General features: G+C 45.4%; 2 protein-coding genes across 4 annotated transcripts; one reads left to right on the forward strand and one right to left on the reverse strand.

The window, feature by feature from the left end:
* The first annotated feature begins 4,825 nt into the window (after positions 1-4,825).
* Positions 4,826-16,701, forward strand: LOC123046538 (dual specificity protein kinase YAK1 homolog). 2 transcript variants are annotated; one of them, XM_044469938.1, is made up of 23 exons: positions 4,826-5,650; positions 6,285-6,484; positions 6,892-7,045; positions 7,120-7,229; positions 7,318-7,387; positions 7,462-7,544; positions 7,643-7,724; positions 7,821-7,861; positions 8,056-8,178; positions 8,553-8,697; positions 8,784-8,883; positions 9,590-9,678; positions 9,881-9,955; positions 11,409-11,483; positions 11,595-12,364; positions 12,441-12,517; positions 12,793-13,043; positions 14,263-14,367; positions 14,470-14,556; positions 15,130-15,255; positions 15,434-15,718; positions 16,119-16,184; positions 16,274-16,701. In XM_044469938.1, the coding sequence occupies exons 1-23, from the start codon at positions 5,471-5,473 to the stop codon at positions 16,331-16,333; spliced, it is 3,354 nt and encodes a 1,117-aa protein (XP_044325873.1). In that variant the 5' UTR covers positions 4,826-5,470; the 3' UTR covers positions 16,334-16,701. The 2 variants fall into 2 exon arrangements, with proteins under 2 accessions (XP_044325873.1, XP_044325872.1); XM_044469937.1 differs by lacking the exons at positions 14,263-14,367; positions 14,470-14,556; positions 15,130-15,255; ... (1 more) ...; positions 16,119-16,184; positions 16,274-16,701 and adding an exon at positions 13,124-13,401 and having other exon boundaries at positions 4,840-5,650; positions 12,441-12,599.
* LOC123046540 (pentatricopeptide repeat-containing protein At3g22150, chloroplastic) lies at positions 14,204-20,105 on the reverse strand. Of its 2 annotated transcripts, XR_006422405.1 has the most exons (3): positions 17,220-20,105; positions 14,761-14,818; positions 14,204-14,623 (listed from the first exon to the last, which is right to left on the reverse strand). XR_006422405.1 is itself a non-coding variant. In XM_044469939.1 (1 exon), exon 1 carries the CDS (start codon positions 20,018-20,020, stop codon positions 17,603-17,605), a length of 2,418 nt encoding a protein of 805 aa, XP_044325874.1. In that variant the 5' UTR covers positions 20,021-20,105; the 3' UTR covers positions 17,163-17,602. The 2 variants fall into 2 exon arrangements, 1 of the variants encoding a protein (XP_044325874.1); XM_044469939.1 differs by lacking the exons at positions 14,204-14,623; positions 14,761-14,818 and having other exon boundaries at positions 17,163-20,105.
* Between the last annotated feature and the right edge of the window lie 230 nt (positions 20,106-20,335).

The following is a 20,335-nucleotide window of genomic DNA, read 5'->3' on the forward strand; positions in this document are numbered from 1 at the left end:
TGGATCGGGGAGAGGGGCGGCGGGGGAGGGGTCTGGATCGGGGAGAGGGAGACGGCAGCGCTTGACCTAGGGTTTCTCAGGGAGGAGGGGTCGAGGGAGGAAGGAAGAGACGTTGGATCAGTAGGAGGCGGACGGCTCAAATCGAATACAGTGGGGTGATCCGTGTGCTGCGTCCTGATTGGTTCGAAAATGAGCTATTAAAATTTCCTCTTCTTAGTGTTAAAAACAAGGGAGGTTTGTGAGGCAGTTACCAAAAATATTTTGCAAAATGGCATCACTAAAATTTTCACTTAAGTTAGACCACCTTTCATCGATGATCATCAATTTGATTGCATTTCCTATCTTTCTAGGTATTTTGAGAAACAGCCCATTCGGCAAGAAATGAGTCAAATTTGAACTACAGGTATCTTATAGTTTGCTATTTATTTTCTAAAAAATCATTTTTAGATACAAAAGTAGCTATTTCATCATAGACAAACCAATAGTTTTGCATTATTAACCACCTAACTAAGAAGGGTCATGCGGGCAAATTTGATCACATTTTGAAATCGGCATAGGAAATTCACAAAAAGAAATGAAAAACCTTCGCATTGTGTGATTATACATCTACGAGGATGCATCTTGGAATGGCAAACAATGTTGCCTAAGGAAGTTTTCATTTTCTTTGGACGAAAAAACCATTTTCCATTTTTCGAGTGCCCGAAAGGAGGTTTTTTTTGTGAAGGAACTACCAAATAATTGTTGCAAAATTAGACCAAATCAGTTTTATAAAATACTAGGCCATATTTAATGCACAATTGACAAAATGGTTGGGTGTAAATTTTTTTGATCCACCTCTCGTGAAAAAGACAAATTTCCGCCGATTCAGTTGGAAGCGTGTCAAATTTGAACTGGAGCTGCCTCATAGTTTGCTATTTATTTTTTCCAAAAATCATTTCTAGGTACATAAGTATCTATTTAATCAGAGAAACACCAAAAAAATTCCAAGATTCAACCACTAGCTAGGAACGGTCATTCCCGCCGTTTTGACCGCATTTTGAAACAGGCATAAAAAATTCAAAAAAAATTAAAAAATTGGGAAACCTTCGCATTGTGTCATCATATGTGGCCAGGTTCCTAGGAAAAATAACAAACTTGTAATACGACAATTATTTTAAAAAAGTGTTCTCAGAAACGAGCTATCATGTGTGGAGATCAATGGCTTTCAAGCCAAATGATCAATCTTATGGCCATATTCATGGCATAGTTTGTTCAAATGATCTCATATTGTGCACAAGAGTGCATATTGGAATGGCAAACAATGTTGCCTAAGGAAGTTTTCATTTTCTTTGGACGAAAAAACCATTTTCCATTTTTCGAGTGCCCGAAAGGAGGTTTTTTTGTGAAGGAACTACCAAATAATTGTTGCAAAATTGGACCAAATCATTTTTATAAAATACTAGGCCATATTTAATGCACAATTGACAAAATGGTTGGGTGTAAAAAATTTTGATCCACCTCTCGTGAAAAAGACAAATTTCCGCCGATTCAGTAGGAAGCGGGTCAAATTTGAACTGGAGCTGCCTCATGGTTTGCTACTTATTTTTTCCAAAAATCATTTCTAGGTACATAAGTATCTATTTAATCAGAGAAACACCAAAAAAATTCCAAGATTCAACCACTAGCTAGGAATGGTCAAGCCCGCCGTTTTGACCGCATTTTGAAACAGGCATAAAAAATTCAAAAAAAATCAAAAAATTGGAAAACCTTCGCATTGTGTCATTATATGTGACCAAGTTCCCAGGAAAAATAACAAACTTGTAATACGGCAATTATTTTTAAAAAGTGTTCTCAGATATGACCCAAAGAATTTATGAGATTTGTTTGGGAATTTTGGCCATGACAGAAATATAGGTTGCTTCACAACCTAGGGCAAAAACTGCCACATGGACATGACACATAGGCAAAACTGATGAGATGGCGCCTAGTCATCGCAACCCACCACAATTTACAAGGCTATGACCATCTATATTGGTCGTTAACAACTAGAAATAAGGCAGTGGACTAGCGTTGTTTGCTTTATGACCTTTTCATATAAGGAAATTACGACCTTTCTGACCAAAATGGTCGCAATGGCTTAGGGTTAGGAGCCCCTCGAACAACTTTTGACCAATTGGTCTGAAATGGTCATAGATTTATGACCAATTCTTTGAGGGTCACTGACATAAGGTCATAAGTTGACATATTTCTTGTAGTGTCAGTTAACAGTCATCGATCGATCGCTCGGGTTTAGTAATGCGTAGCCTGTAGTGCAATCGCTCGGGTTCAGTTAGAGCCCAACGCCTCGCTCGGGTTCAGTTAGAGCCAACGCCTCGCACACACGCGCGTACGTGTGCGAGAGAAACGCGCATCGCTCGGCCCCGACCACCCACCGTAACCGAGAACTCCCCGAAATTTTCCTCGCCCTCGCTTCTACCACGGTTTTTTCCGTCATGGACGACCCAAAGAATGTCATGCAGCTGCGTCTCCGGCCCGCCCAGGACGAAAAGCCATTTTCTATCATGATTTTTTGTCATAGAAGTAGGAGCCCACCACATCTATGATGATACCGGGTTTTGTCACAATTATCGTCATAGAAGTGTCATATGTATGACAGAATTTTTTTCGTTCGGCCAAAAATGTCACGGATGTGTCTTTTTTTTGTAGTGGTTAAAACCCTAGGGGCGGGGGCGCCCCGCCCAACTTGTGGGGCAAGCAACCCCCTTGGCCGCCGCCCCCCCTCTAGATGCATCTAAGGGGGCAGGCCCCTCTCCCCTTCACCCTGTAAATAGAGGGAGGGTGGGAGGGCAGCCGCACCTCAGCCCCTGACGCAACCCTCCCCCCTCCTACACCTCCTCCTCCTCCGTTGAGCTTGGTGAAGCTCTCCCGGAGAACCACGAGCTCCACCACTACGCCGCCGTGCTGCCGGAGTTCTCCCTCAACTTCTCCTCTCCCCTTGCTAGATCAAGAAGGAGGAGACGTCCTCGGGCTGTACATGTGTTGCATGTGGAGGCACCGTCCGTTCGACGCTAGATCGGATCTTCCGCGATTTGAATCGCCGCGAGTACGACTCCATTAACCGCGTTCCTTGCAATGCTTTCGCTTAGCGATCTTCAAGGGTATGAAGATGCACTCTCTCTCTCTCTCGTTGCTAGCATCTCCTAGATTGATATTGGTGACAAGTAGGAATTTTTTTTGAATTATTACTACGTTACCCAACAAGTGGCTGTACAAAAGAGTCAAACATTGATAGTTTACAAGTAATCTAACCAAGACTGCATCCCTTCTTTTAAACTAGGCCTAGCATTTTTGATGATCATATGACAAACATCTTTGCACATTGATTTTGTGGTTCGTTCTAAATCAGAGGTGCACGATCAAAGCAGCCAAGCGGCGAGTGCGAGCAACCTAGAGTTGCGGAGGGCAGGTACTTGGGAGGCTGGGACCGGCGCCGGACTTGCTTGCCTCCGCGCCACCACCAGCACTTGCCTGCAGGTGCCGTCCAACGCAACAGCTAGGTCAAGAGCAGGGGAGAATAGGAACTGTGTGAGATGCGTACTGGACCTAGACTATTGAGGCCTCGACTGCTGCGTGCGTGTGCTGGACCTGACTGAACCGCTGAACGGTGGGCTTCAATTCAACTTGTGACTGTATATGTATATCTAAATTTTTTTCTATGCCAAAATCTTTGGTATTCCATGGAATGCCAAGGAATACCCCTGGCTCCGCCAGTGGCGCATCCAGATCGGCAATCTTAGCCAATAATCTCCACTGTTGCAAAAAGATAAATATTTTGTACAAGAAATCATCACGTTTGTTAAGAAAAAGTGTTCAATAATGAACTTGTTCCTAGTCGTCCATAACGCCCAACAAAGCGAACCAAAGCCTACCCAAAGGTCAAGCCGAGATTTGACGAGATTTGGTGTCAAGTGTTTCAGTTCTATAGGGGTTCAACAACGACTGCGACTCTAGGACGTTGGTCCTTAGGGGCACGTGCATGAAGACTTCCTGGCTGTCATCGACAAGGTCAAGCCGGCTCCGATATGGGAGCGGTGACAGCGCCGTGTCATTCTGATGGTGGTAGTAGTCGTTTGGTGGTCTCAGAATCTCGATGTAACTTTTATTATGTTTGAGGTGCATGTACTTTCGATGAACTTTGATAGTAATAAATCTGTATCATTTTCGGAAAAAGGGTTTGACTGATTCAACTTTGAACACAGTCGAGTGGACGTATGGGTACGGCGGCGGCGCTCACCATCTCGTCTACGCCTTCTTGTAACTAACCAAAAGGGGGAGGAAAAGGACAAACGGTGCATGTGCATGCCACGAGCCACCTGGACCGGGTTCACGGGACAATGCACGATGTCACCTGGACAGTTTTATCGGCAGAATCCACGACGGGACAGGCAGGCCTACCTCGCACGCCAATGACACGCGGGCTCCACGGGCACACCACGCGGCCCCTACGTCGTGACGCGCGGGGCCAGCAGGCAGGCAGGCAACGCATCCACCCCTTCGTTGTCAACCACGCGCCCGCCGTTGGATACATCGCGCGCGTCTCCCCCGTGCTAACCAATGACACGTAAGGCCCACCCGCAGACACACCCACAATGAGGTTACTGCATGTAAAACAACGGCCAGCGCAGTCAGCTAGCAGGATAGAATAAGCAAGCAAGAGTAGTACGTAGGAGAGTAACAAAAAACGGGAAGGTTGGTTGGTGCTTATCTTCCCATAAACTACGAGTAGTAGTCGATAATCAAACACCTAATCACCATCGCCCGCCCACAATATCCTCTCTCCACACGGGAAACAAAACAAAAACAAAACAAAACAGGGGGCAGAAGAAAAGAAAAGAAAAGCCAAGGAAAATAGCCGAGGCGGAGGAACACGAGCGGGGAAGGAAGAAGAAATTTCGGAAGGGAATCCATCCACCCCCCGTCGGGCCAGCTCGCTCGCCACCCCCCTTCCTCCCTTCCTCCCTCCGAGCGGAATCCCTAGTTTCCGGGGCGCCGAATCGGGGATCCAAAATCCGGAGCCAGTCCACCCTCTTCCTCCCTCCTCCCACCCACTGCTCTCTTCATCCCGCGATTTCTGTTTCGTTTCATCCGCCGTTGTTGCAGTAATTAATTAAACAAACGGGACAAAACCCTACCCTGCCGAGCCCAATCCGTCGGTCGCCCCCGGAATCCCAATCCGATCCCAGTTCCGCTGCCGGAGCACGGGATTACTGCCCGTCCGGGGGACCGGGGGGATGGCCGCCGCGGACGCAGCCTAGGATGGAGCTGGACTCCTCCGGCGGCTGCTCGGCTGCTCCCGCGGATGCTGTGATCGTCGCCGCTACTCGGGCCGGGCTCGGAGTCGGGGGCGCGTGGCGGTGGACGTCGGCCGCGAGGGCGAGATCTCCCCGCGCGGCCTCGGAGTAGGCTAGCCGGTCAGCGCGCGCGCGTGCGTATGGAGGGGAGCGGCAGGCAGGGGAAGGGCGGGGCGCCGACGTGGGCGCCCAGCGAGGGCACGGTGTTCCGGCCCTTCGTCGCGGCCGCAGGGGCAGGGGCGGCTGAGCCGTCGCCGTCGGGGTCGGGCAGTGGCGTTGCCGCACGCATAAGCAAGCTTCATGGGGTCAAGAGGAAACCGGTACGCCTCATTCTCCTCCTTCTGCTCTATCTGTTCCTTCCGGATCGTCGAATTGCTGTCGCCATAGGAGTTAGCTCTTCGATGTTGCTGAATTCAGCTTACCATGCTGATGTAGCTTTTAACTGGTCATCGTAGCACTAGTCCATTACCACTGTTGCTCCTTGCTAGCATGTTTAGTCAACTGCTCTTTAGTTTCGTCTGTATGAACTAGCAGGATTAGAGTGCTGGAGTTTCATAGAAGATAGTGTCGCTGTTTGCCTGTCAAGCGTCGTCTATTGTACCCATAGCTAGTAAGAATGTTCTGAGGTACACTACTCATTTGTAGCCACTTCAGCATTCCCCTAAGTCCCAATCGTGCTCACTGTTCAGCTAAGCAATGTTTTTTTTGCGGGGTTCAGCTAAGCAATGTTGTAGGTAAACTTCTCCAAGTTTGACGCGCATTTGAACAAGACATCATCCATGCACTTTTAAGCAACATTTATGGGCAAATATTCTCACTAGTTTGTTTGTATGCGCTATAAACGATTCGTATTACCATATCGAGACATGGAGATGCTGTCTCACTTATTTGTTACAACTCTTCTTCCATATGCTTTTGTCGTTCAGCGGCCAGCTGACACTTCTTATCGTGTAGTGCGTTGCGAGGCTAACGGCGGACATCATTAACACTTTTGAAAGATGCCACCCTGAGTTTAAGTACTCAGAGACACTAAACCCAAAGCGCTTTCTCACCCATCCTTCGACCCCAGCCCACAATGATGGAGTTGACAATGCAAATTGGGACCTCATATTGTATGTCAACCTGGAGTTGGTTAACAAGACATCAAATCGGAGGTAATTTTTCCCCATTAGCTTTGTTTCATCTACCTGTCCATTTTTTTAGTGCACTGTGCACTTTTACTTTATAAATTTGTAGACTATTATAGCGGGTGGTATTACTCTTCCAGAATCAATTATATGAAATAGGCTTTATGCATCCTGATCAGTGATCAATAAACAAGTATGTTCATCTTGAAATTTGCTACGGCATTTTTGTTGACAAGTAATTGAAGATTATACTTATTCATATGCATTTAAGTTAGATGAACCGGCGCTTCCAATTTTGATGTCACGCCCGGAAGTTCTGTTAATAAATCGGCGTTGGCTGTCTCAGCATTTCTTTTTCCGAGAGTCTGGAAAGCTGCGGCTGAGCATGACTAGCATATCATTGAACTTTACCTCTTTCTCATTTTGGTACTCAGGTTCATTGTCAAGGAAATGCTTGGCCAAGGCACGTTTGGCCAAGTTGTGAAATGCTGGGACACAGAAACCAACAAGTATGTTGCTGTGAAGGTTATAAAAAACCAGCCCGCGTTTTATCAGCAGGCCATCATGGAGGTTTCACTGTTGAGAACGGTATGATGGTCCATTAGGAACTTCATTCATTAATATATGCGATAGCTCACCATTTTAGTTGTCTATGCTTGCAGCTAAATCAGAAATTTGATCCTGATGATAAGCACAACATTGTCCGAATGCTAGATTATCTCTCATTCCAAAATCACCTGTGTATTGCCTTTGAAATGCTCGGTCAAAATCTGTAAGTTTACTTCTGTAGGACCTTTTTGGTAGTAGGTTCATTCCTTTTTAGTTTTGTTCAGACTGCACTATGAACTTCGAGATTATAGGTATGAGCTTTTAAAAAGGAATCATTTAAGAGGATTGAAAGTGCAATTTGTACAGGCCTTCTCAAAACAGGTATGGTCTTAGTCTGCATTTCCCATTAACTAGTAACTTAGTACCTGTTGCTTGATCTTGTTTTATGTTTTCAGATATTAGATGCCATGATAGTGATGAGAGATGGTGGCATCATTCACTGCGATCTGAAACCAGAAAATATCCTCTTAGCTCCGACGTGAGTAGCCCCTATCAGTATTGAATTTTGCACTATTATGTTTTGGATGGTATTTTCTCTGGCTAACTATTGCTTGAGGTTGTACAATGAATTTACAGTGCAAAAACAGCTGCAGCAGTGAAAGTTATCGATTTTGGATCAGCATGCCTGGAGGGTAAAACTGTGTACTCATACATCCAGGTTTCTTTAAACTTCTGTAACATAATAATAATTATTTTTTTACTCAAGTAATGTTTGTTATTTGAAAGTAAGACTTCGACCCTTCCTTTTTGCTAGAGCCGCTATTACAGGTCTCCAGAAGTTCTCCTTGGCTATCCGTATCCTATATACAGGGCAAGTTGTTGCATATCATTCACCATAAGGATCTTGCTCAACATTTTCTGGAATGCTCTTTTATATTTATTAAAAAGAGAAATCATTTCTTTGATGAAGGATTTATTAAAAAGAGCAATGATTTCTTTGATGAAGTTCTTTTTGCCTTTTCAAATTACGTGAGCCTTAACAGTGACAGATATACTACTGCGATTGATATGTGGTCATTCGGTTGCATAGTTGCCGAACTGTTTATAGGACTACCCTTATTTCCTGGTGCATCAGAATATGATGTGCTTAAGCGTATGCTAAAGATTCTCGGGTAGGTCCTGTACCTATAATTTTCTCTTCTAGTTCTGTATCTACATACTACTCCCTCCGTTCCTAAATATTTGTCTTTTTAGAGATTTCAAATGGACTACCACATACGGATGTATATAGACATATTTTAGAGTGTAGATTCACTCATTTGTCTCCGTATGTAGCCACTTGTTGAAATCTCTAGAAAGACAAATATTTAGGAACGGAGGGAGTATTATGTATGTCAGCATGCTAAAGCAGACGCCTCTGCTGAGTTTAATGTTGTTAATCTTGCCCTTTTTAGTTCTTCTGGTCAGTTAAGAAATTTACACAGGCGAGCTTTACCATGTTATAATGCTTGTTTTTTTTTTGTTCCTTTGAATAAAACATTTATAGGGGGCAACCACCAGATGACTTGCTAAGGGAAGCTAAGAATACGGCTAAATTTTTTAAACATGTTGGAAGTAGCTATCTGGGTATTGGGGCACATGATGGCCCTGGCACTGCATACAGAATGTTAAGTGAAGACGAGGTTGAGGGGGTAAGTTTCTTGTGGTTCCACAACATAACATTGATTTCTGTCGTATTATAGACTATCTTCATGCTCTGCCTTACTATCTATACCAGAGGGAGACCAAAAGGCCGAAATTAGGGAAGTGGTACTTCCCACAGCAAAGGTTGGACCAACTAATATATACCTATCCTTGGGACAATACAAAGTTGCCAGGTTTGTCTTTTTGTCGTCTCCTTAGTTCTGTGAATAAGATTTTGGCTTCTTAGCTGTTGTTTAGAATAGGCTTCAGATCAGTACCATATGTACTCGTTGATACTTCCTCCTGTTCGCAACATGTCACTTTCGACATAGCTGCAGTCAAACTTTTGAGAGTTTACTACTGTTATCTTTATAAATATGTTGATCGGATTTTGGGAAATCACATGTGTAACTTATTTATCAAATGTGCTTCAGTAAATTGTAGTTTTGTCAGGCTTTTTGAATATTATGATAAAACTTGGTAGTCAAAGTTGTGTTTTTAGACTGCTAGTATCTGAAATGACATGTTTTGGGGAACTAGAGGGAGCCCTTTCAATCTGCTCCCTGTCAGTATAGTTCTTTTAATTTGCCATACATGCTGGTGTCCCTCTTGAGTTGTAATTTCGTCTTTTGAAAGCAATGCATTTCGCCCCTATAAAGGTTATCCTTTTAGGCGTTGCTGTGCTGCTTTCGATCAGTAACACGAACGATAAACTAGATGCAACTTAGCTCAGGGTTAGTGGTCATTAGTATGGACTACGGAGTATAGGCATTGTAGGAATATTTGCTTCAATTTGGGCTTGGTATTAGAGTACAACTATCTTGAATCTGCAGAATAGAGCTCTTAGAGTACAACTTGCAAGTTTGATATTATGTTCTCAGGTGTTGCATTTTGATTCAGAGACAGAAAAAGCAGACCGCGTGCTGTTAGTTGATTTCTTGAGGGGACTTCTTGAATTTGATCCAAATAAGCGATGGTCGCCATTTCAGGTATTCCCATGCTAGTTGTGCAATTGTATTGCCTTGGCCTTTATGTAAAGGTTGGGACTTCAATATTTTGAATCTCATTAGAGTCTATTATGTCAGGTTATTTTTTACTCATGAAAACACAATTTATTCTTACGTACAAGTTGGTAATCTTACATAATTCAGACCCATGTGCAAGGACATAATTTGTACAATCTTATTTCAGGCGTCAGGCCATCCATTCATTACAGGCGAACCTTTTACTGGTCCATATGAGCCTGTCTCTGAGACTCCAAGAATTGTGAGTATGGTTTTACTTCGAGTGTCTTAACTTCGTATTTATCAAAGAAGGAAATTGAAATTAAGCTAGATGATGTGCTTCTGCTTTGGGGTTTGAAATTATCTATCTTAGGAGGAATAACAAGTATATTTTCATAAAAATAATATTAGGCTGTGACAAATAAACTTATCATCGCCTCTTGATTTTTACTAGCAAAAGAGCCCGTGCGTTGCAACGGGACAAAAAACACAACACACACTCTTAACAGAACAACCATCACTCAAGACCACAATAGGCCCATCTCCTTTATTTTAGCGACGCATCATATTTGTGTTGCCGCTTATCCTTCTTCTCACCCTCGCCGGCGGTGGCCTTAGTGTTCACACAAACCAAAACGTGTTAGAATGTGGTTAATCCTAAGACGTCTCTCTCTCCCTCTCTCCTCCCTCTCCCTCTCTCTCTCGCTTTCTCTCACACTCGCGATGAGAAATCTGTTGTTTTCCCCTGCGACGTATTCAGAGGTATGCATGTGTAGTTCTCGATATTTTCTTTTCCCTATATGATTATAGTGGGTGTTTATTTTCAATCCGGATCGCCGCCTGTATGAAAGAACAATGGATCGTGCGCTATAGTTATAAGTTTGCTTCCAAAACAATATTTAAAAATGTTTAACACGTAAAATTAACATCATATTCAGATTTCGCACATTTTTCTAATCAAATTTCATATATAACATATTAAAATCGGAGTTACAGTTTAAAAGATACGTATAATTTAGAAAACCATTTGTTTGAATTAAATATCTTCCAAAATAATATTTATAAATACTTAACAGGTTAAAATAATCTTATATTCATATTCTACATATTTTTCTAATCAAATTTCATATATAACATGTTTAAATCGGAGTTACGGTTTAAAAGATATGGATGGTTTAGAAAAGCATTTGTTTGACTTAAATATGATCCGCGGATGGAATACCTAAAAAGTCAGGGTTTTTTTCGAAAAACTGTAAAATAACGGTTCGGTGTGACTTAAATCCGGACTGCGGGTTGATTTCATGAGAATGTAGGGGCTTTTTTGCAAATTGGCGCGACGGATGGGCAGAAACCCTACGTGCTTTATTATTAGGTAGAGATTGGCATATTGCCTCGTTGAGGGTAATGACCAATGGTCTGCAGATAGTTAACTTAATTTCCTGTCTCTCTCATACAGACATACACTAATCGACAAACCTATCAATATGCAAAATGCTCCCTGTGTACACTAGTGTTGTTCTACAGGTTGCATCATTGATCTTAGTAGATACTCCCTCCGTTCCAAAATATAAAGTTGGGTCATCTATTTTGGAACGGAGGGAGTATAAGATAGCTTTCTACCTTAACTAAAACACAGTTTAGTTTTAGCTTGTAAACACATTCATTCAATCTTTCTTTCTTTCTCAAGCCTATCCTGTTATTGATTTGTGTTGTAGCCTGTTGCTCATGCTGCAGCAGTTGATCACAATCCAGGAGGAGGTCACTGGTTAGTTGCAGGTCTTTCCCCTCAGGTGATAACTACTCTCTTATGTTGCTCCTGAGTTAAATTTGCAGAATTATAATCCTATAGTATCTTTCTTGTCCATTAGAACTGAAATGTCCTGTGTTTTAATTTTTTTTAGGTTGGAAGTGCGAACAGATGTCTACCTCCTAACCCCTATCCTCCAAAAGTGCCTTTTTCTTATGGGAGTAGTTATGGAAGCCTTGGTAGCCATGGTAGCTATGCTGGCAATGCTGGTCTTGCTAGCAGCTATGGAAGCTATGGTGATGTTAATAATGGTAACATGTATTACTCCCCATTAGGTCCTTCTGGATTTTCACATGTTAGCTCTAGTCCAGATATTAGGCTGAGACCTCGTCTCTCTTACGATAGAGGCATTCGATTGAGCCCTGGAGGTATGGGGCCTATGTCTCTTGGTGCCAGTCCATCACAATTTACCCCACCAAACTACCAGATGCATACCCCGCCTAATTCTACTGGGAAGCATGGCTCTGGTTCTCCTGCTAGTGGAGGCATTCATGGCTCCCCATTGGGAAAAGCTGCACCACTAGGCCAATACAGCAAGAGGAAGAACATGCCGATGCCACCACATGAATATGCATCTCAGCATGGACAAGGACGACATGGAGATGGTGTCAGTTTTAGTCATTCGGATGCCTATATTCGCGGACATGCTGGCTACTCTCAGCACTCATTACCTAGTTCTGGTCATTCTAGTTGGAGACCGCAAATAGCTTCCAGGAGTGGTTTTTCCGTGGAGGCTTCTTCTAGTCATGGGCCTTCCCAAGCATATAATTCACATAATGCTCCACCTTTGCCCTCATTTGACGTATTACCGGATACATCAGCTCCATCAATACTTGATCCTTCTGATTGGGATCCTAATTATAGGTAAGGAATTGTGTGCTCAAATTGCTTCCTGTAAAGTTCGTCTGAATGTAAATGGTTACACTGTCCTATTTTGCAGTGATGAGTCACTATTGCAAGAAGACAATTCATTGTCAGCTGATTTAAGCAGCAACCTTCATCTTAGGGATGCAACTTGTCAGCCAGGCGGATCTGCGAGATCAACCCGTGCCCAAAGCCACAACTTTGCAAGCTCAAACCCTTTACCGACAAGCCAAAGGTATTGTGTTCTAAATTTGTTAATGAGTTTTCGTCAAAACAAGAACCCACCTGACAGAATATCTTGAGATGTCCCTTTTTTTTGCTTCACAAGATCGGTCTTTCAGTTCAAGAATCAAGACATAACAATCCACGTCATATGATCTGCTCCTTTCCAAGTTATGGCAACTAATTACTTTTCTTTCGCTTCTTAGCTATGGAGCAGGTCAACAACTGCACTCAGGCTCGCATGGGAGGGGCACCCGTCCTACTGTTCCAATCAGTTACGGTGGTTTCAACCCTCCGAATTATCCTCAGCAAAGTCTCCGGGGTCGCCATGGACATCAATTTCTACAACCGAGATACAACCAGCCAACTAACAGTCACATGCGGCCACCGATGGGGAGTCACCAAAGTGGGCAGCCTGCATGGCCTCCCTATGGCATGGGCGAGGGAGTGCCCTGGGGTAATTTACTTGCTCTTTTAGCAGAGTAGAGAAGCACCTTTCTTTTGGTATTCTTAACCAAGTTGTCCTAATTTGCGCAGGAGGAACAGGCGTGCATCCGTTTACGACGGGCGGGCTACCCTCGTCCCTTCCCAGAAAAGATTATGGGAGCATATTTTAGTGTGGACTCGGAGGAATGCCATTCATTGCCGGGATAAATTATTTGTACTGGCGAAACCGGAGTTGCAATGGTTCTGGCTATTGGTTTTCTTTTTCTTTCCTGCAATGTTGCTGCATTTGCGTTGCTCCATTGGGTCCCTGATTGTGAAGACAGTCTTGAACTCTATGATATATAATAGAATCGATCGTTACAGCATTATCTGGTTGTGTTCACTTGGTGAAGCCTTTCGAGCCTTAGGAATCCAGACTCAGCGCTGCCTTAGAGTTACAACTATCCCAGATTCTACATTGTTTTTAACTGTTCATTGCTCTCACTGTTGCAATGCCATTGCCTTGGTGCTCGCATACGCTTGGGGTCCGCAAACCTTGGGAGTTTTTCCTTGATACCTACAGAAACTGAAAACTTTCCAGTGAAATTCAAGGGCGCCAAATAGACCGAAATTCCCCTTCTGAGACATCTTGTTGAAGTTCCGCGGTTGTGTTTGGAATGTGGGAACTATCCCTGTGCTCTACGAGATCGAGCCATTTCTCGTGATGCTTTTGCGAACTTAGGTTCTGTATGAAATTCCGGTTTATGTAACACCCTGAGCAAAACGGCCGAAACTGGGCCGTCGCGCGGGGAAAAGGAAAAGCTGCGACACGAGTCACGACTGCCGCCGCGTCGCCACTGCTGCCCGCGTGCTCGCTTCCCCCTCCCTCCACCCCCAACTCGATCTCCGGCTGCCGCGGCGCGACGCCGCAGATGGCGAAGTCTGGGTACACGCGCCCGCCGCCCGTCGCCGAGGACACAGCCGCGCTTCCCGCTCCCAGCGCCGTCCTGTACGTGGCCAACTGCGGGCCGGCGGTGGGGCTGACCCACGACGACGTCGCCGCGGCCTTCGGCGCCTTCGGGGAGGTCGAGGGGGTCAGCGCCGCCGACGACAGCGGCGCGCGCGTCATCGTCCGGTTCCGCGAGCCCGCCGCCGCGGGGGCCGCGATGGCCGCGCTCCACGGGCGCCCCTGCGGCCGCCTCTCCGGGCGCGTGCTGCACATACGCTACTCGGTGCCCGCCCCGCCCAAGGCCGCCGTCGCCGTCTCCGCTCCCCCGGTGGCCCTCTCCTCGTCGGAGCTCGGCATCCCGGGCATTCACTTGGTCCAGGAGTTCGTCACCGCCGCCGAGGAACAGGTCGGTGGACTGGAGTCGCAGCTAGGTTGTCTTCCATTGGCGGCTTGCTTGCTGCTAATAAATTTGGGTTGAGTAGCGTCTGTAATTTTGTATCTTCTGCAGGAGCTACTTGCTGCTGTGGACAGTAGGCCGTGGAAAAGGTTGGCGAAAAGGCGAGTTCAGCATTACGGTTATGAGTTTCTGTATGAAGTAAGTTCGACCTTGTAAGTATATGACCATCCAGATTGTTCTTCTCTCCGCAACTCTATTTGCCCTTCTGCAATCAGTCAGATTGGTTACGTTTAGTAGTACTAAAATAAGTTCGCACTGTCAGTTCTTTTTGTACAATATAAGTTCATATACTTTCCAGAGGATATAATTCTTTCTTCAGTACAAAATGAAAAAGGCACTCACTCAAAAATGTCAATTGCATTTTGCCTGATTTTGTCAGCTCTGCAACATCAGTGCTAACCTGTCATGGCCCTTCACACTGTTAGTGCCATTTTGGCAACTCTTATTCCAGTGTACAAATGTAGAGCAGAAGAAAAAAAAATGTCGGTGTACAGAACGAAAATTGGACAAAAGAAGAATGCTTTATGAAGTTTTACCATGAAACCATATGCAGTCAACTAACTTCTTTCTGTAGAGAGGGATGATGTACTATGAACAACTTTCCACAGTTCATATCTCCTTTGCCACTCCCACTCATTACCTTTAATCATCAAATCTTGATGTGAAGGCTGCTCAAAGTTACATTGTAACGAGGTTTTGTTGACTTTACAGACCAGGAATGTTGATTCGAAGCAGTTCTTGGGTGAGTTGCCATCTTTTGTTTCAAAAGTCCTCGACAAAATTGTGACATTCCCTGGTGTCAAGAATTGTACTGGCAAACTGGTGGATCAATTGACGGTAAGTTTCCACATTTCTACCACTGTTTTGGTTTCCATTGTATATTACAGCTGTAGCTTAAATTTCCTGTTTGTTGATTTGGTACGGCCTAATTACGGATTTCTTTTCTTATTTATCTATCGCTAACAGTATTAGCTCTTGACAACCAGTGGTAGAACTAACCTGATTGTGCTTACAGGTAAATGAATATCCTTGTGGTGTAGGTTTGTCTCCACACATAGACACACACTCAGCATTCGAAGAAATGATTTTTAGTCTTTCTTTGGCTGGACCTTGCATTATGGAGTTCAGACAATACCCGAAAGGCAGTTGGCGTGCTCCAAGTGTGGTCAGTGGAGCTGATGAAGGTAGTATCCAAGATCCACAATGCACGCGGAAAGCTGTATTTCTACCTCCTAGGTCAATGTTACTCATGTCTGGAGAAGGCCGATATGCTTGGCATCACTATATACCACACCATAAGGTATTTGATGTTTAAGTTAATATTTTGTTCCTCTAAACATATCGTTGCCATACAATAATACAAATGTAAGTGCCAACTAATTAACTCGTCTTACTCCTGCTTTAAACAGTATTTCACACATGGTACTTCAACTGCAAGTTGCATAAATTAACTACTCCCTCTGTTCACTTATATAAGACGTTTTAGCAAATTCGGACAGTGTACTAAACAGCTCAAACCCAGCTGTCTGAAACGCCTTATAAAAACGAACGGAGGGAGTATTTTTTCTTCACAGGAAGCCTGTATATGTTGGATAAATATCAACTTTTAACCATACATTTTTGACAATTCTTCTGTTCTACTCCGTATTTAATACCAAATGATGCAACATTGTATAATAGTTGTAATGTGATCCTTGTAGGTTGATGACGTGGCTGGTCAAGTCATTAAAAGAAATTCGCGAAGGGTTTCCTTCACTTTACGAAAGGTCTGCTGTCAATTGTCATCATTATATACCACACTAAAAGGTATTTGATGTGGCTGGTTTACTCATCCCTTTCTGAATTAAAATTTCAGGTGAGGATGGGTCTTTGTGAATGTGAATATGGGCAATTTTGTGATTCACAGAGCAAGTAAGATATCAACATTGGATTAAGGATAAGATCTTGAACATTACCTGCTACACCATTGGCGAATTCATTATCACCAATCACAGGCTGGTGATCTGGTGGGTGATGTTTCATAGGACTGAACCACTCCAACTAAGGAAAGTCAGCTGAAGCATATTTGAGCAAACCAATAGATAGTGTCACCATTCCAGCAAGTTTTGTATCTTGTAGCGAACTAAGTTTGAGTCTGAAATTCTCAAATGAGTCATGTAATTTGCCACCCGGAGGCCTGATTTATCCAGTTGAGATATTTTTGTTGTATTTGTACAACTACAGTGATCACCATTTATTCTCATATTGTTGATATCGTTGTGGAATTCAATGATATCATGTCAATGTTATTCTGGAACTAAATGCTACTCCCTCTGTTCCATAATTCTTGTCATGGTTTTAGTTCAAAATGATTCTTTCACTGCTGGGTTCTTTTGCTCAATGTTTCATTTGAACTTGAGTGCTTTGCTGTATCTCTGACGTTTCAGTTTTTTTGCTGGTTTTGTTGACGGATTAGAGCTACTGTTCTCTGCAGCTATATCATGGGGATACTTCAGGCTGTACGTTTGAGGCTTGTAGTAATTTGCTTACCTTGATCTGAGTGATTCCAAATATTTAGTACAGAGAACAAATAATGGAGTGCAAGCTGGGTAATCATGTGATCTTAATTTAAGATATTACTTTCATATCTAGAATGCTGAAGAAACATTTACATCATTAAGTTGGCTGTATAAGTATAACCTTGTGATAATTTTCTTTAGTTAACATTTTACATGAATGTTTTCCGAATGTTTACAGCGTCTCAGTAGCAACAAGTATGAACAAAAAATTGATGTACACTTCATTAACAATGGCGTACTCACATGTCAGGTCTTAGAAGTAACACTGTCTACGCTGCAGCTGGTTCTTCATCCAGTAGATCATATGGTCTCGATCTCAACATCTTGTTTCGTTCCGATGGATGCGGATATTGATCGCAACTTGCTTCATTGCGATGGAAGCATAGATGTTGTCTCGATGCACTTGTTCACCTTTTGACCATCGCGGCATCCCCGCAGGCTGGGGATCTTTTCATGTTTCATCCAGTGAAAGACTCCAAAGGAGCTGTATTCTGGGAGAAGGCAAATCATGACATAAGTGCAGGTAACAGGAGCTCTGATCCTTGACAGTATGAGCTAATCACCACCTTCTAATCTCCAGATATCAACAAATCTGCAATCTATCCGTGCCATAAGTACTTAAACTGTTAAATGATTGCGCCTGTACTGCAAGTATCCCCATCCAGCATCGAGAACACGTGCTCATTTTCGGGGAAATTTTGCTTTTGGTTCCTCTCCACAGATCTGTCCTGCAATGCTGCAGTCTGGACTTTGATCCAACTAGAACCCACCTCTTTCCTCACCCCCCTCAATCTCATCTCCTTTCTCAGACTATCAGCGCTACTCCAGTTACCTTCAGCAGCAAATAGCTGCGACAGCAAAACATTGTAGCCTGCATGACCATACTGCTTCTCAATGTTGAGCACCTTCTCAGTCGCCCATGCTGCCAACTCCATCTTGCCTTGCACTTTGCAGGATGCCAGAAGCGATCCCCAGATGGCGATGAAGTTCCCATCCTCACCCAGGCTTTCTACAAAGTCGTATGCTTCGTCCACCCTCCCGGCTTTAGCCAACAAGTCCACAATACAGCAGTGGTGCTGAGGGGTAGCTAAAAGCCCAAATGTTTCCATTGACCTGTACAAAGAAAGACCTTCGTCGACGAATCCAGAGTAATTACATGCTGAAATGGCAGCCAGGAAGGTCACGGCGTCAGGCTTTAAGCCCTTGTCTCGCATCGAGTAGAAGAGGGATAGTGCTCTTTCGCCGTAACCGTGCTGGCCAAGACCGGAGATCATTGTCGTATAGGTGACAGTGGTCTTCTCAGTCATGCCACCAAAGACATTCTCTGCAGCAGAAATCTCCCCACACTTGGAGTACATGTCAACAAGAGCTGTACCTACAAAGACATTGGTATCCAGAGAATGGCGCAGCGCAAAACTATGTATCTGCTTCCCTGCACATACACCCCCTCCAACGGGGTCACACGCAGGAAGTACTGAAGCAAGTGTCACTGAAGTAGGCTCTACACCTGCCTCAATCATCGCCCGGAATGCTAAGACTGCCTGTTCAGGCTGGCCACCCTGTGTGTATCCTGCTATCATGGCATTCCAAGTGACTTCATCTCTGTTATTCCCATAGCCATCAAATACTCTCTGAGCCATGTCTATGCGGCCAGACTTGGAGTACATGTCTATCAGATAGCTCTCCAAGCCTTCGCCCTCAATGCCATGCCTGATGAGATACCCATGCGACTGTTTACCAATCTGAAGGTCTCCTGTATTTGATGCTGCAGACAGCACTGCAGTCAATGTCACGGTATCAGGAATGAAACCTGATTTCTGCATCTCATAAACGAGCAACAGGCCCTCCAAGTCAAAATCATTTTGGACAAAAGCAGTGATCATGGTGTTCCAGGAAACAATGTCCTTCTCTGGCACTCGATCAAACAGTTCAAATGCAGTTTGGACATCGCCGCATCTCGAGTACATCACGACAAGCGCATTACCCAGTATCACAGGCAGTGTGCTGTGCATTCCTTTCATCAAGTAGCCATGCAGTTGCTGACCCAGCCTGACATCTTGTGACTGCGAGGCCGCTGTGACGGCTGACAAGAAAGTCACAACATCTGATGGAACCTCTTTTGACCCCAGTATCTGGATAAAGAGATCCATGGCTTCAGAAAACTGCCCATTCTGCACGTACCCAGTGATCATCGTGTTCCAAACCTCAATGTTCTTCTTGGCAGCACGGTCAAACACCATCCGAGCTGTCCGCACATCGCCAATCTCAGAGAACATGCCGATCGCTGAGCTGACAACGAAGAGATCATTGACATACTCCACCCCATGCTTTATCAGCAAACCATAGAGCAAGAATGGCCAGCTGGGATCGCCGCTCCCCGCAGCCGGGAAGACATTCACGAAGCTGACCGGCGTAGGCCTGACACCGTCCTCCAGCATGCGCACGAACATCTCCAGGGCTTCATCGGGGCGCCCGGTCTTGACGTACCAGCCAAACAGGGTGTTCCACGAAACGACGTTCTTCTTCGGCATTGCGTCGAACAGCCTGCGGACGACGTCGACGCCGCCGTGGCAGTACCTCGCGCAGGAGGCGTAGAGGTTGAGCAGCGAGTTGCGGAGGACGGCGGTGTCCGGGAGCGAGCGGGCGCGGCGGAGGAGGTGCGCGTGGACGGACCTCCCGAGGCGCAGGCGGCGGGAGCGGGCGCAGGCGGTGAGCGCGCAGGAGTAGGTGTAGTGGTCGGAGCGGGGCGCGGGGCGCGCGGCGTGGTTGAGGAGCGCGTAGAGGCGGAGCGCGTGGTCCGGGAGCGCGGCGGCGACGTAGGCGATGAGGAGCACGTTGCAGAGCAGCGTCGGGGGCGGGCGCGGCAGCGCGTCCAGCAGCAGCCGCCGCGCCTGCTCGAGCCGCCCCTGCTTGCAGAGCTTCTTCACCTGCGCCACCGCCAGTTGCGTCCTGCCCTTGCCTCCGCCGCCGGCGGCGGCGGCGGCGGCATTGGCGGCATTGGTGGGGGCGGGCGGCGACGAGACGGCGCACTGAGGAGGAGCCATGTGGTGGTGTCGCTCCTCCTAGCAGCTCTCGCTCATCTCCTCATCCCCTGTGACTGTGAGCTGTGCCTCGTGCCGGGTCGAGCGGCGAGGAGGGTCAGCCACAGACGCATCGACGGCAGAAGCGTATTCGCAAAACCCGCTTTCTTTTTTTGACAGTCCATGCCAGACCTGGCCAAACGTGCCGGCCGGAACGGCCTGGCCCACCCTAATCGGGCCTAGCACGGCACGGCCCGCCATGGCACGATTATTAGCCGGGCCGGCTCAGCCCGGCCCACGTGGTGTGTCCTCCAGCCCAGGCATGGCCCAGCTAATAAA

The sequence above is a fragment of the Triticum aestivum genome, chromosome 2B (assembly GCF_018294505.1).
Source record: "Triticum aestivum cultivar Chinese Spring chromosome 2B, IWGSC CS RefSeq v2.1, whole genome shotgun sequence".
NCBI lineage: Eukaryota > Viridiplantae > Streptophyta > Magnoliopsida > Poales > Poaceae > Triticum > Triticum aestivum.

What these genes read in the sequence shown, in the direction of transcription:
- LOC123046538 (XM_044469938.1), top strand. Translation starts at nt 5,471, where the DNA reads ATGGAGGGGAGCGGCAGGCAGGGGAAGGGCGGGGCGCCGACGTGGGCG. An exon ending in AGGTTTCACTGTTGAGAACG is followed by an intron (nt 7,046 to 7,119) that starts GTATGATGGTCC and finishes CTATGCTTGCAG; the next exon opens with CTAAATCAGAAATTTGATCC. An exon ending in AGCGATGGTCGCCATTTCAG is followed by an intron (nt 9,679 to 9,880) that starts GTATTCCCATGC and finishes ATCTTATTTCAG; the next exon opens with GCGTCAGGCCATCCATTCAT.
- LOC123046540 (XM_044469939.1), bottom strand. Translation starts at nt 20,020, where the DNA reads ATGGCTCCTCCTCAGTGCGCCGTCTCGTCGCCGCCCGCCCCCACCAAT.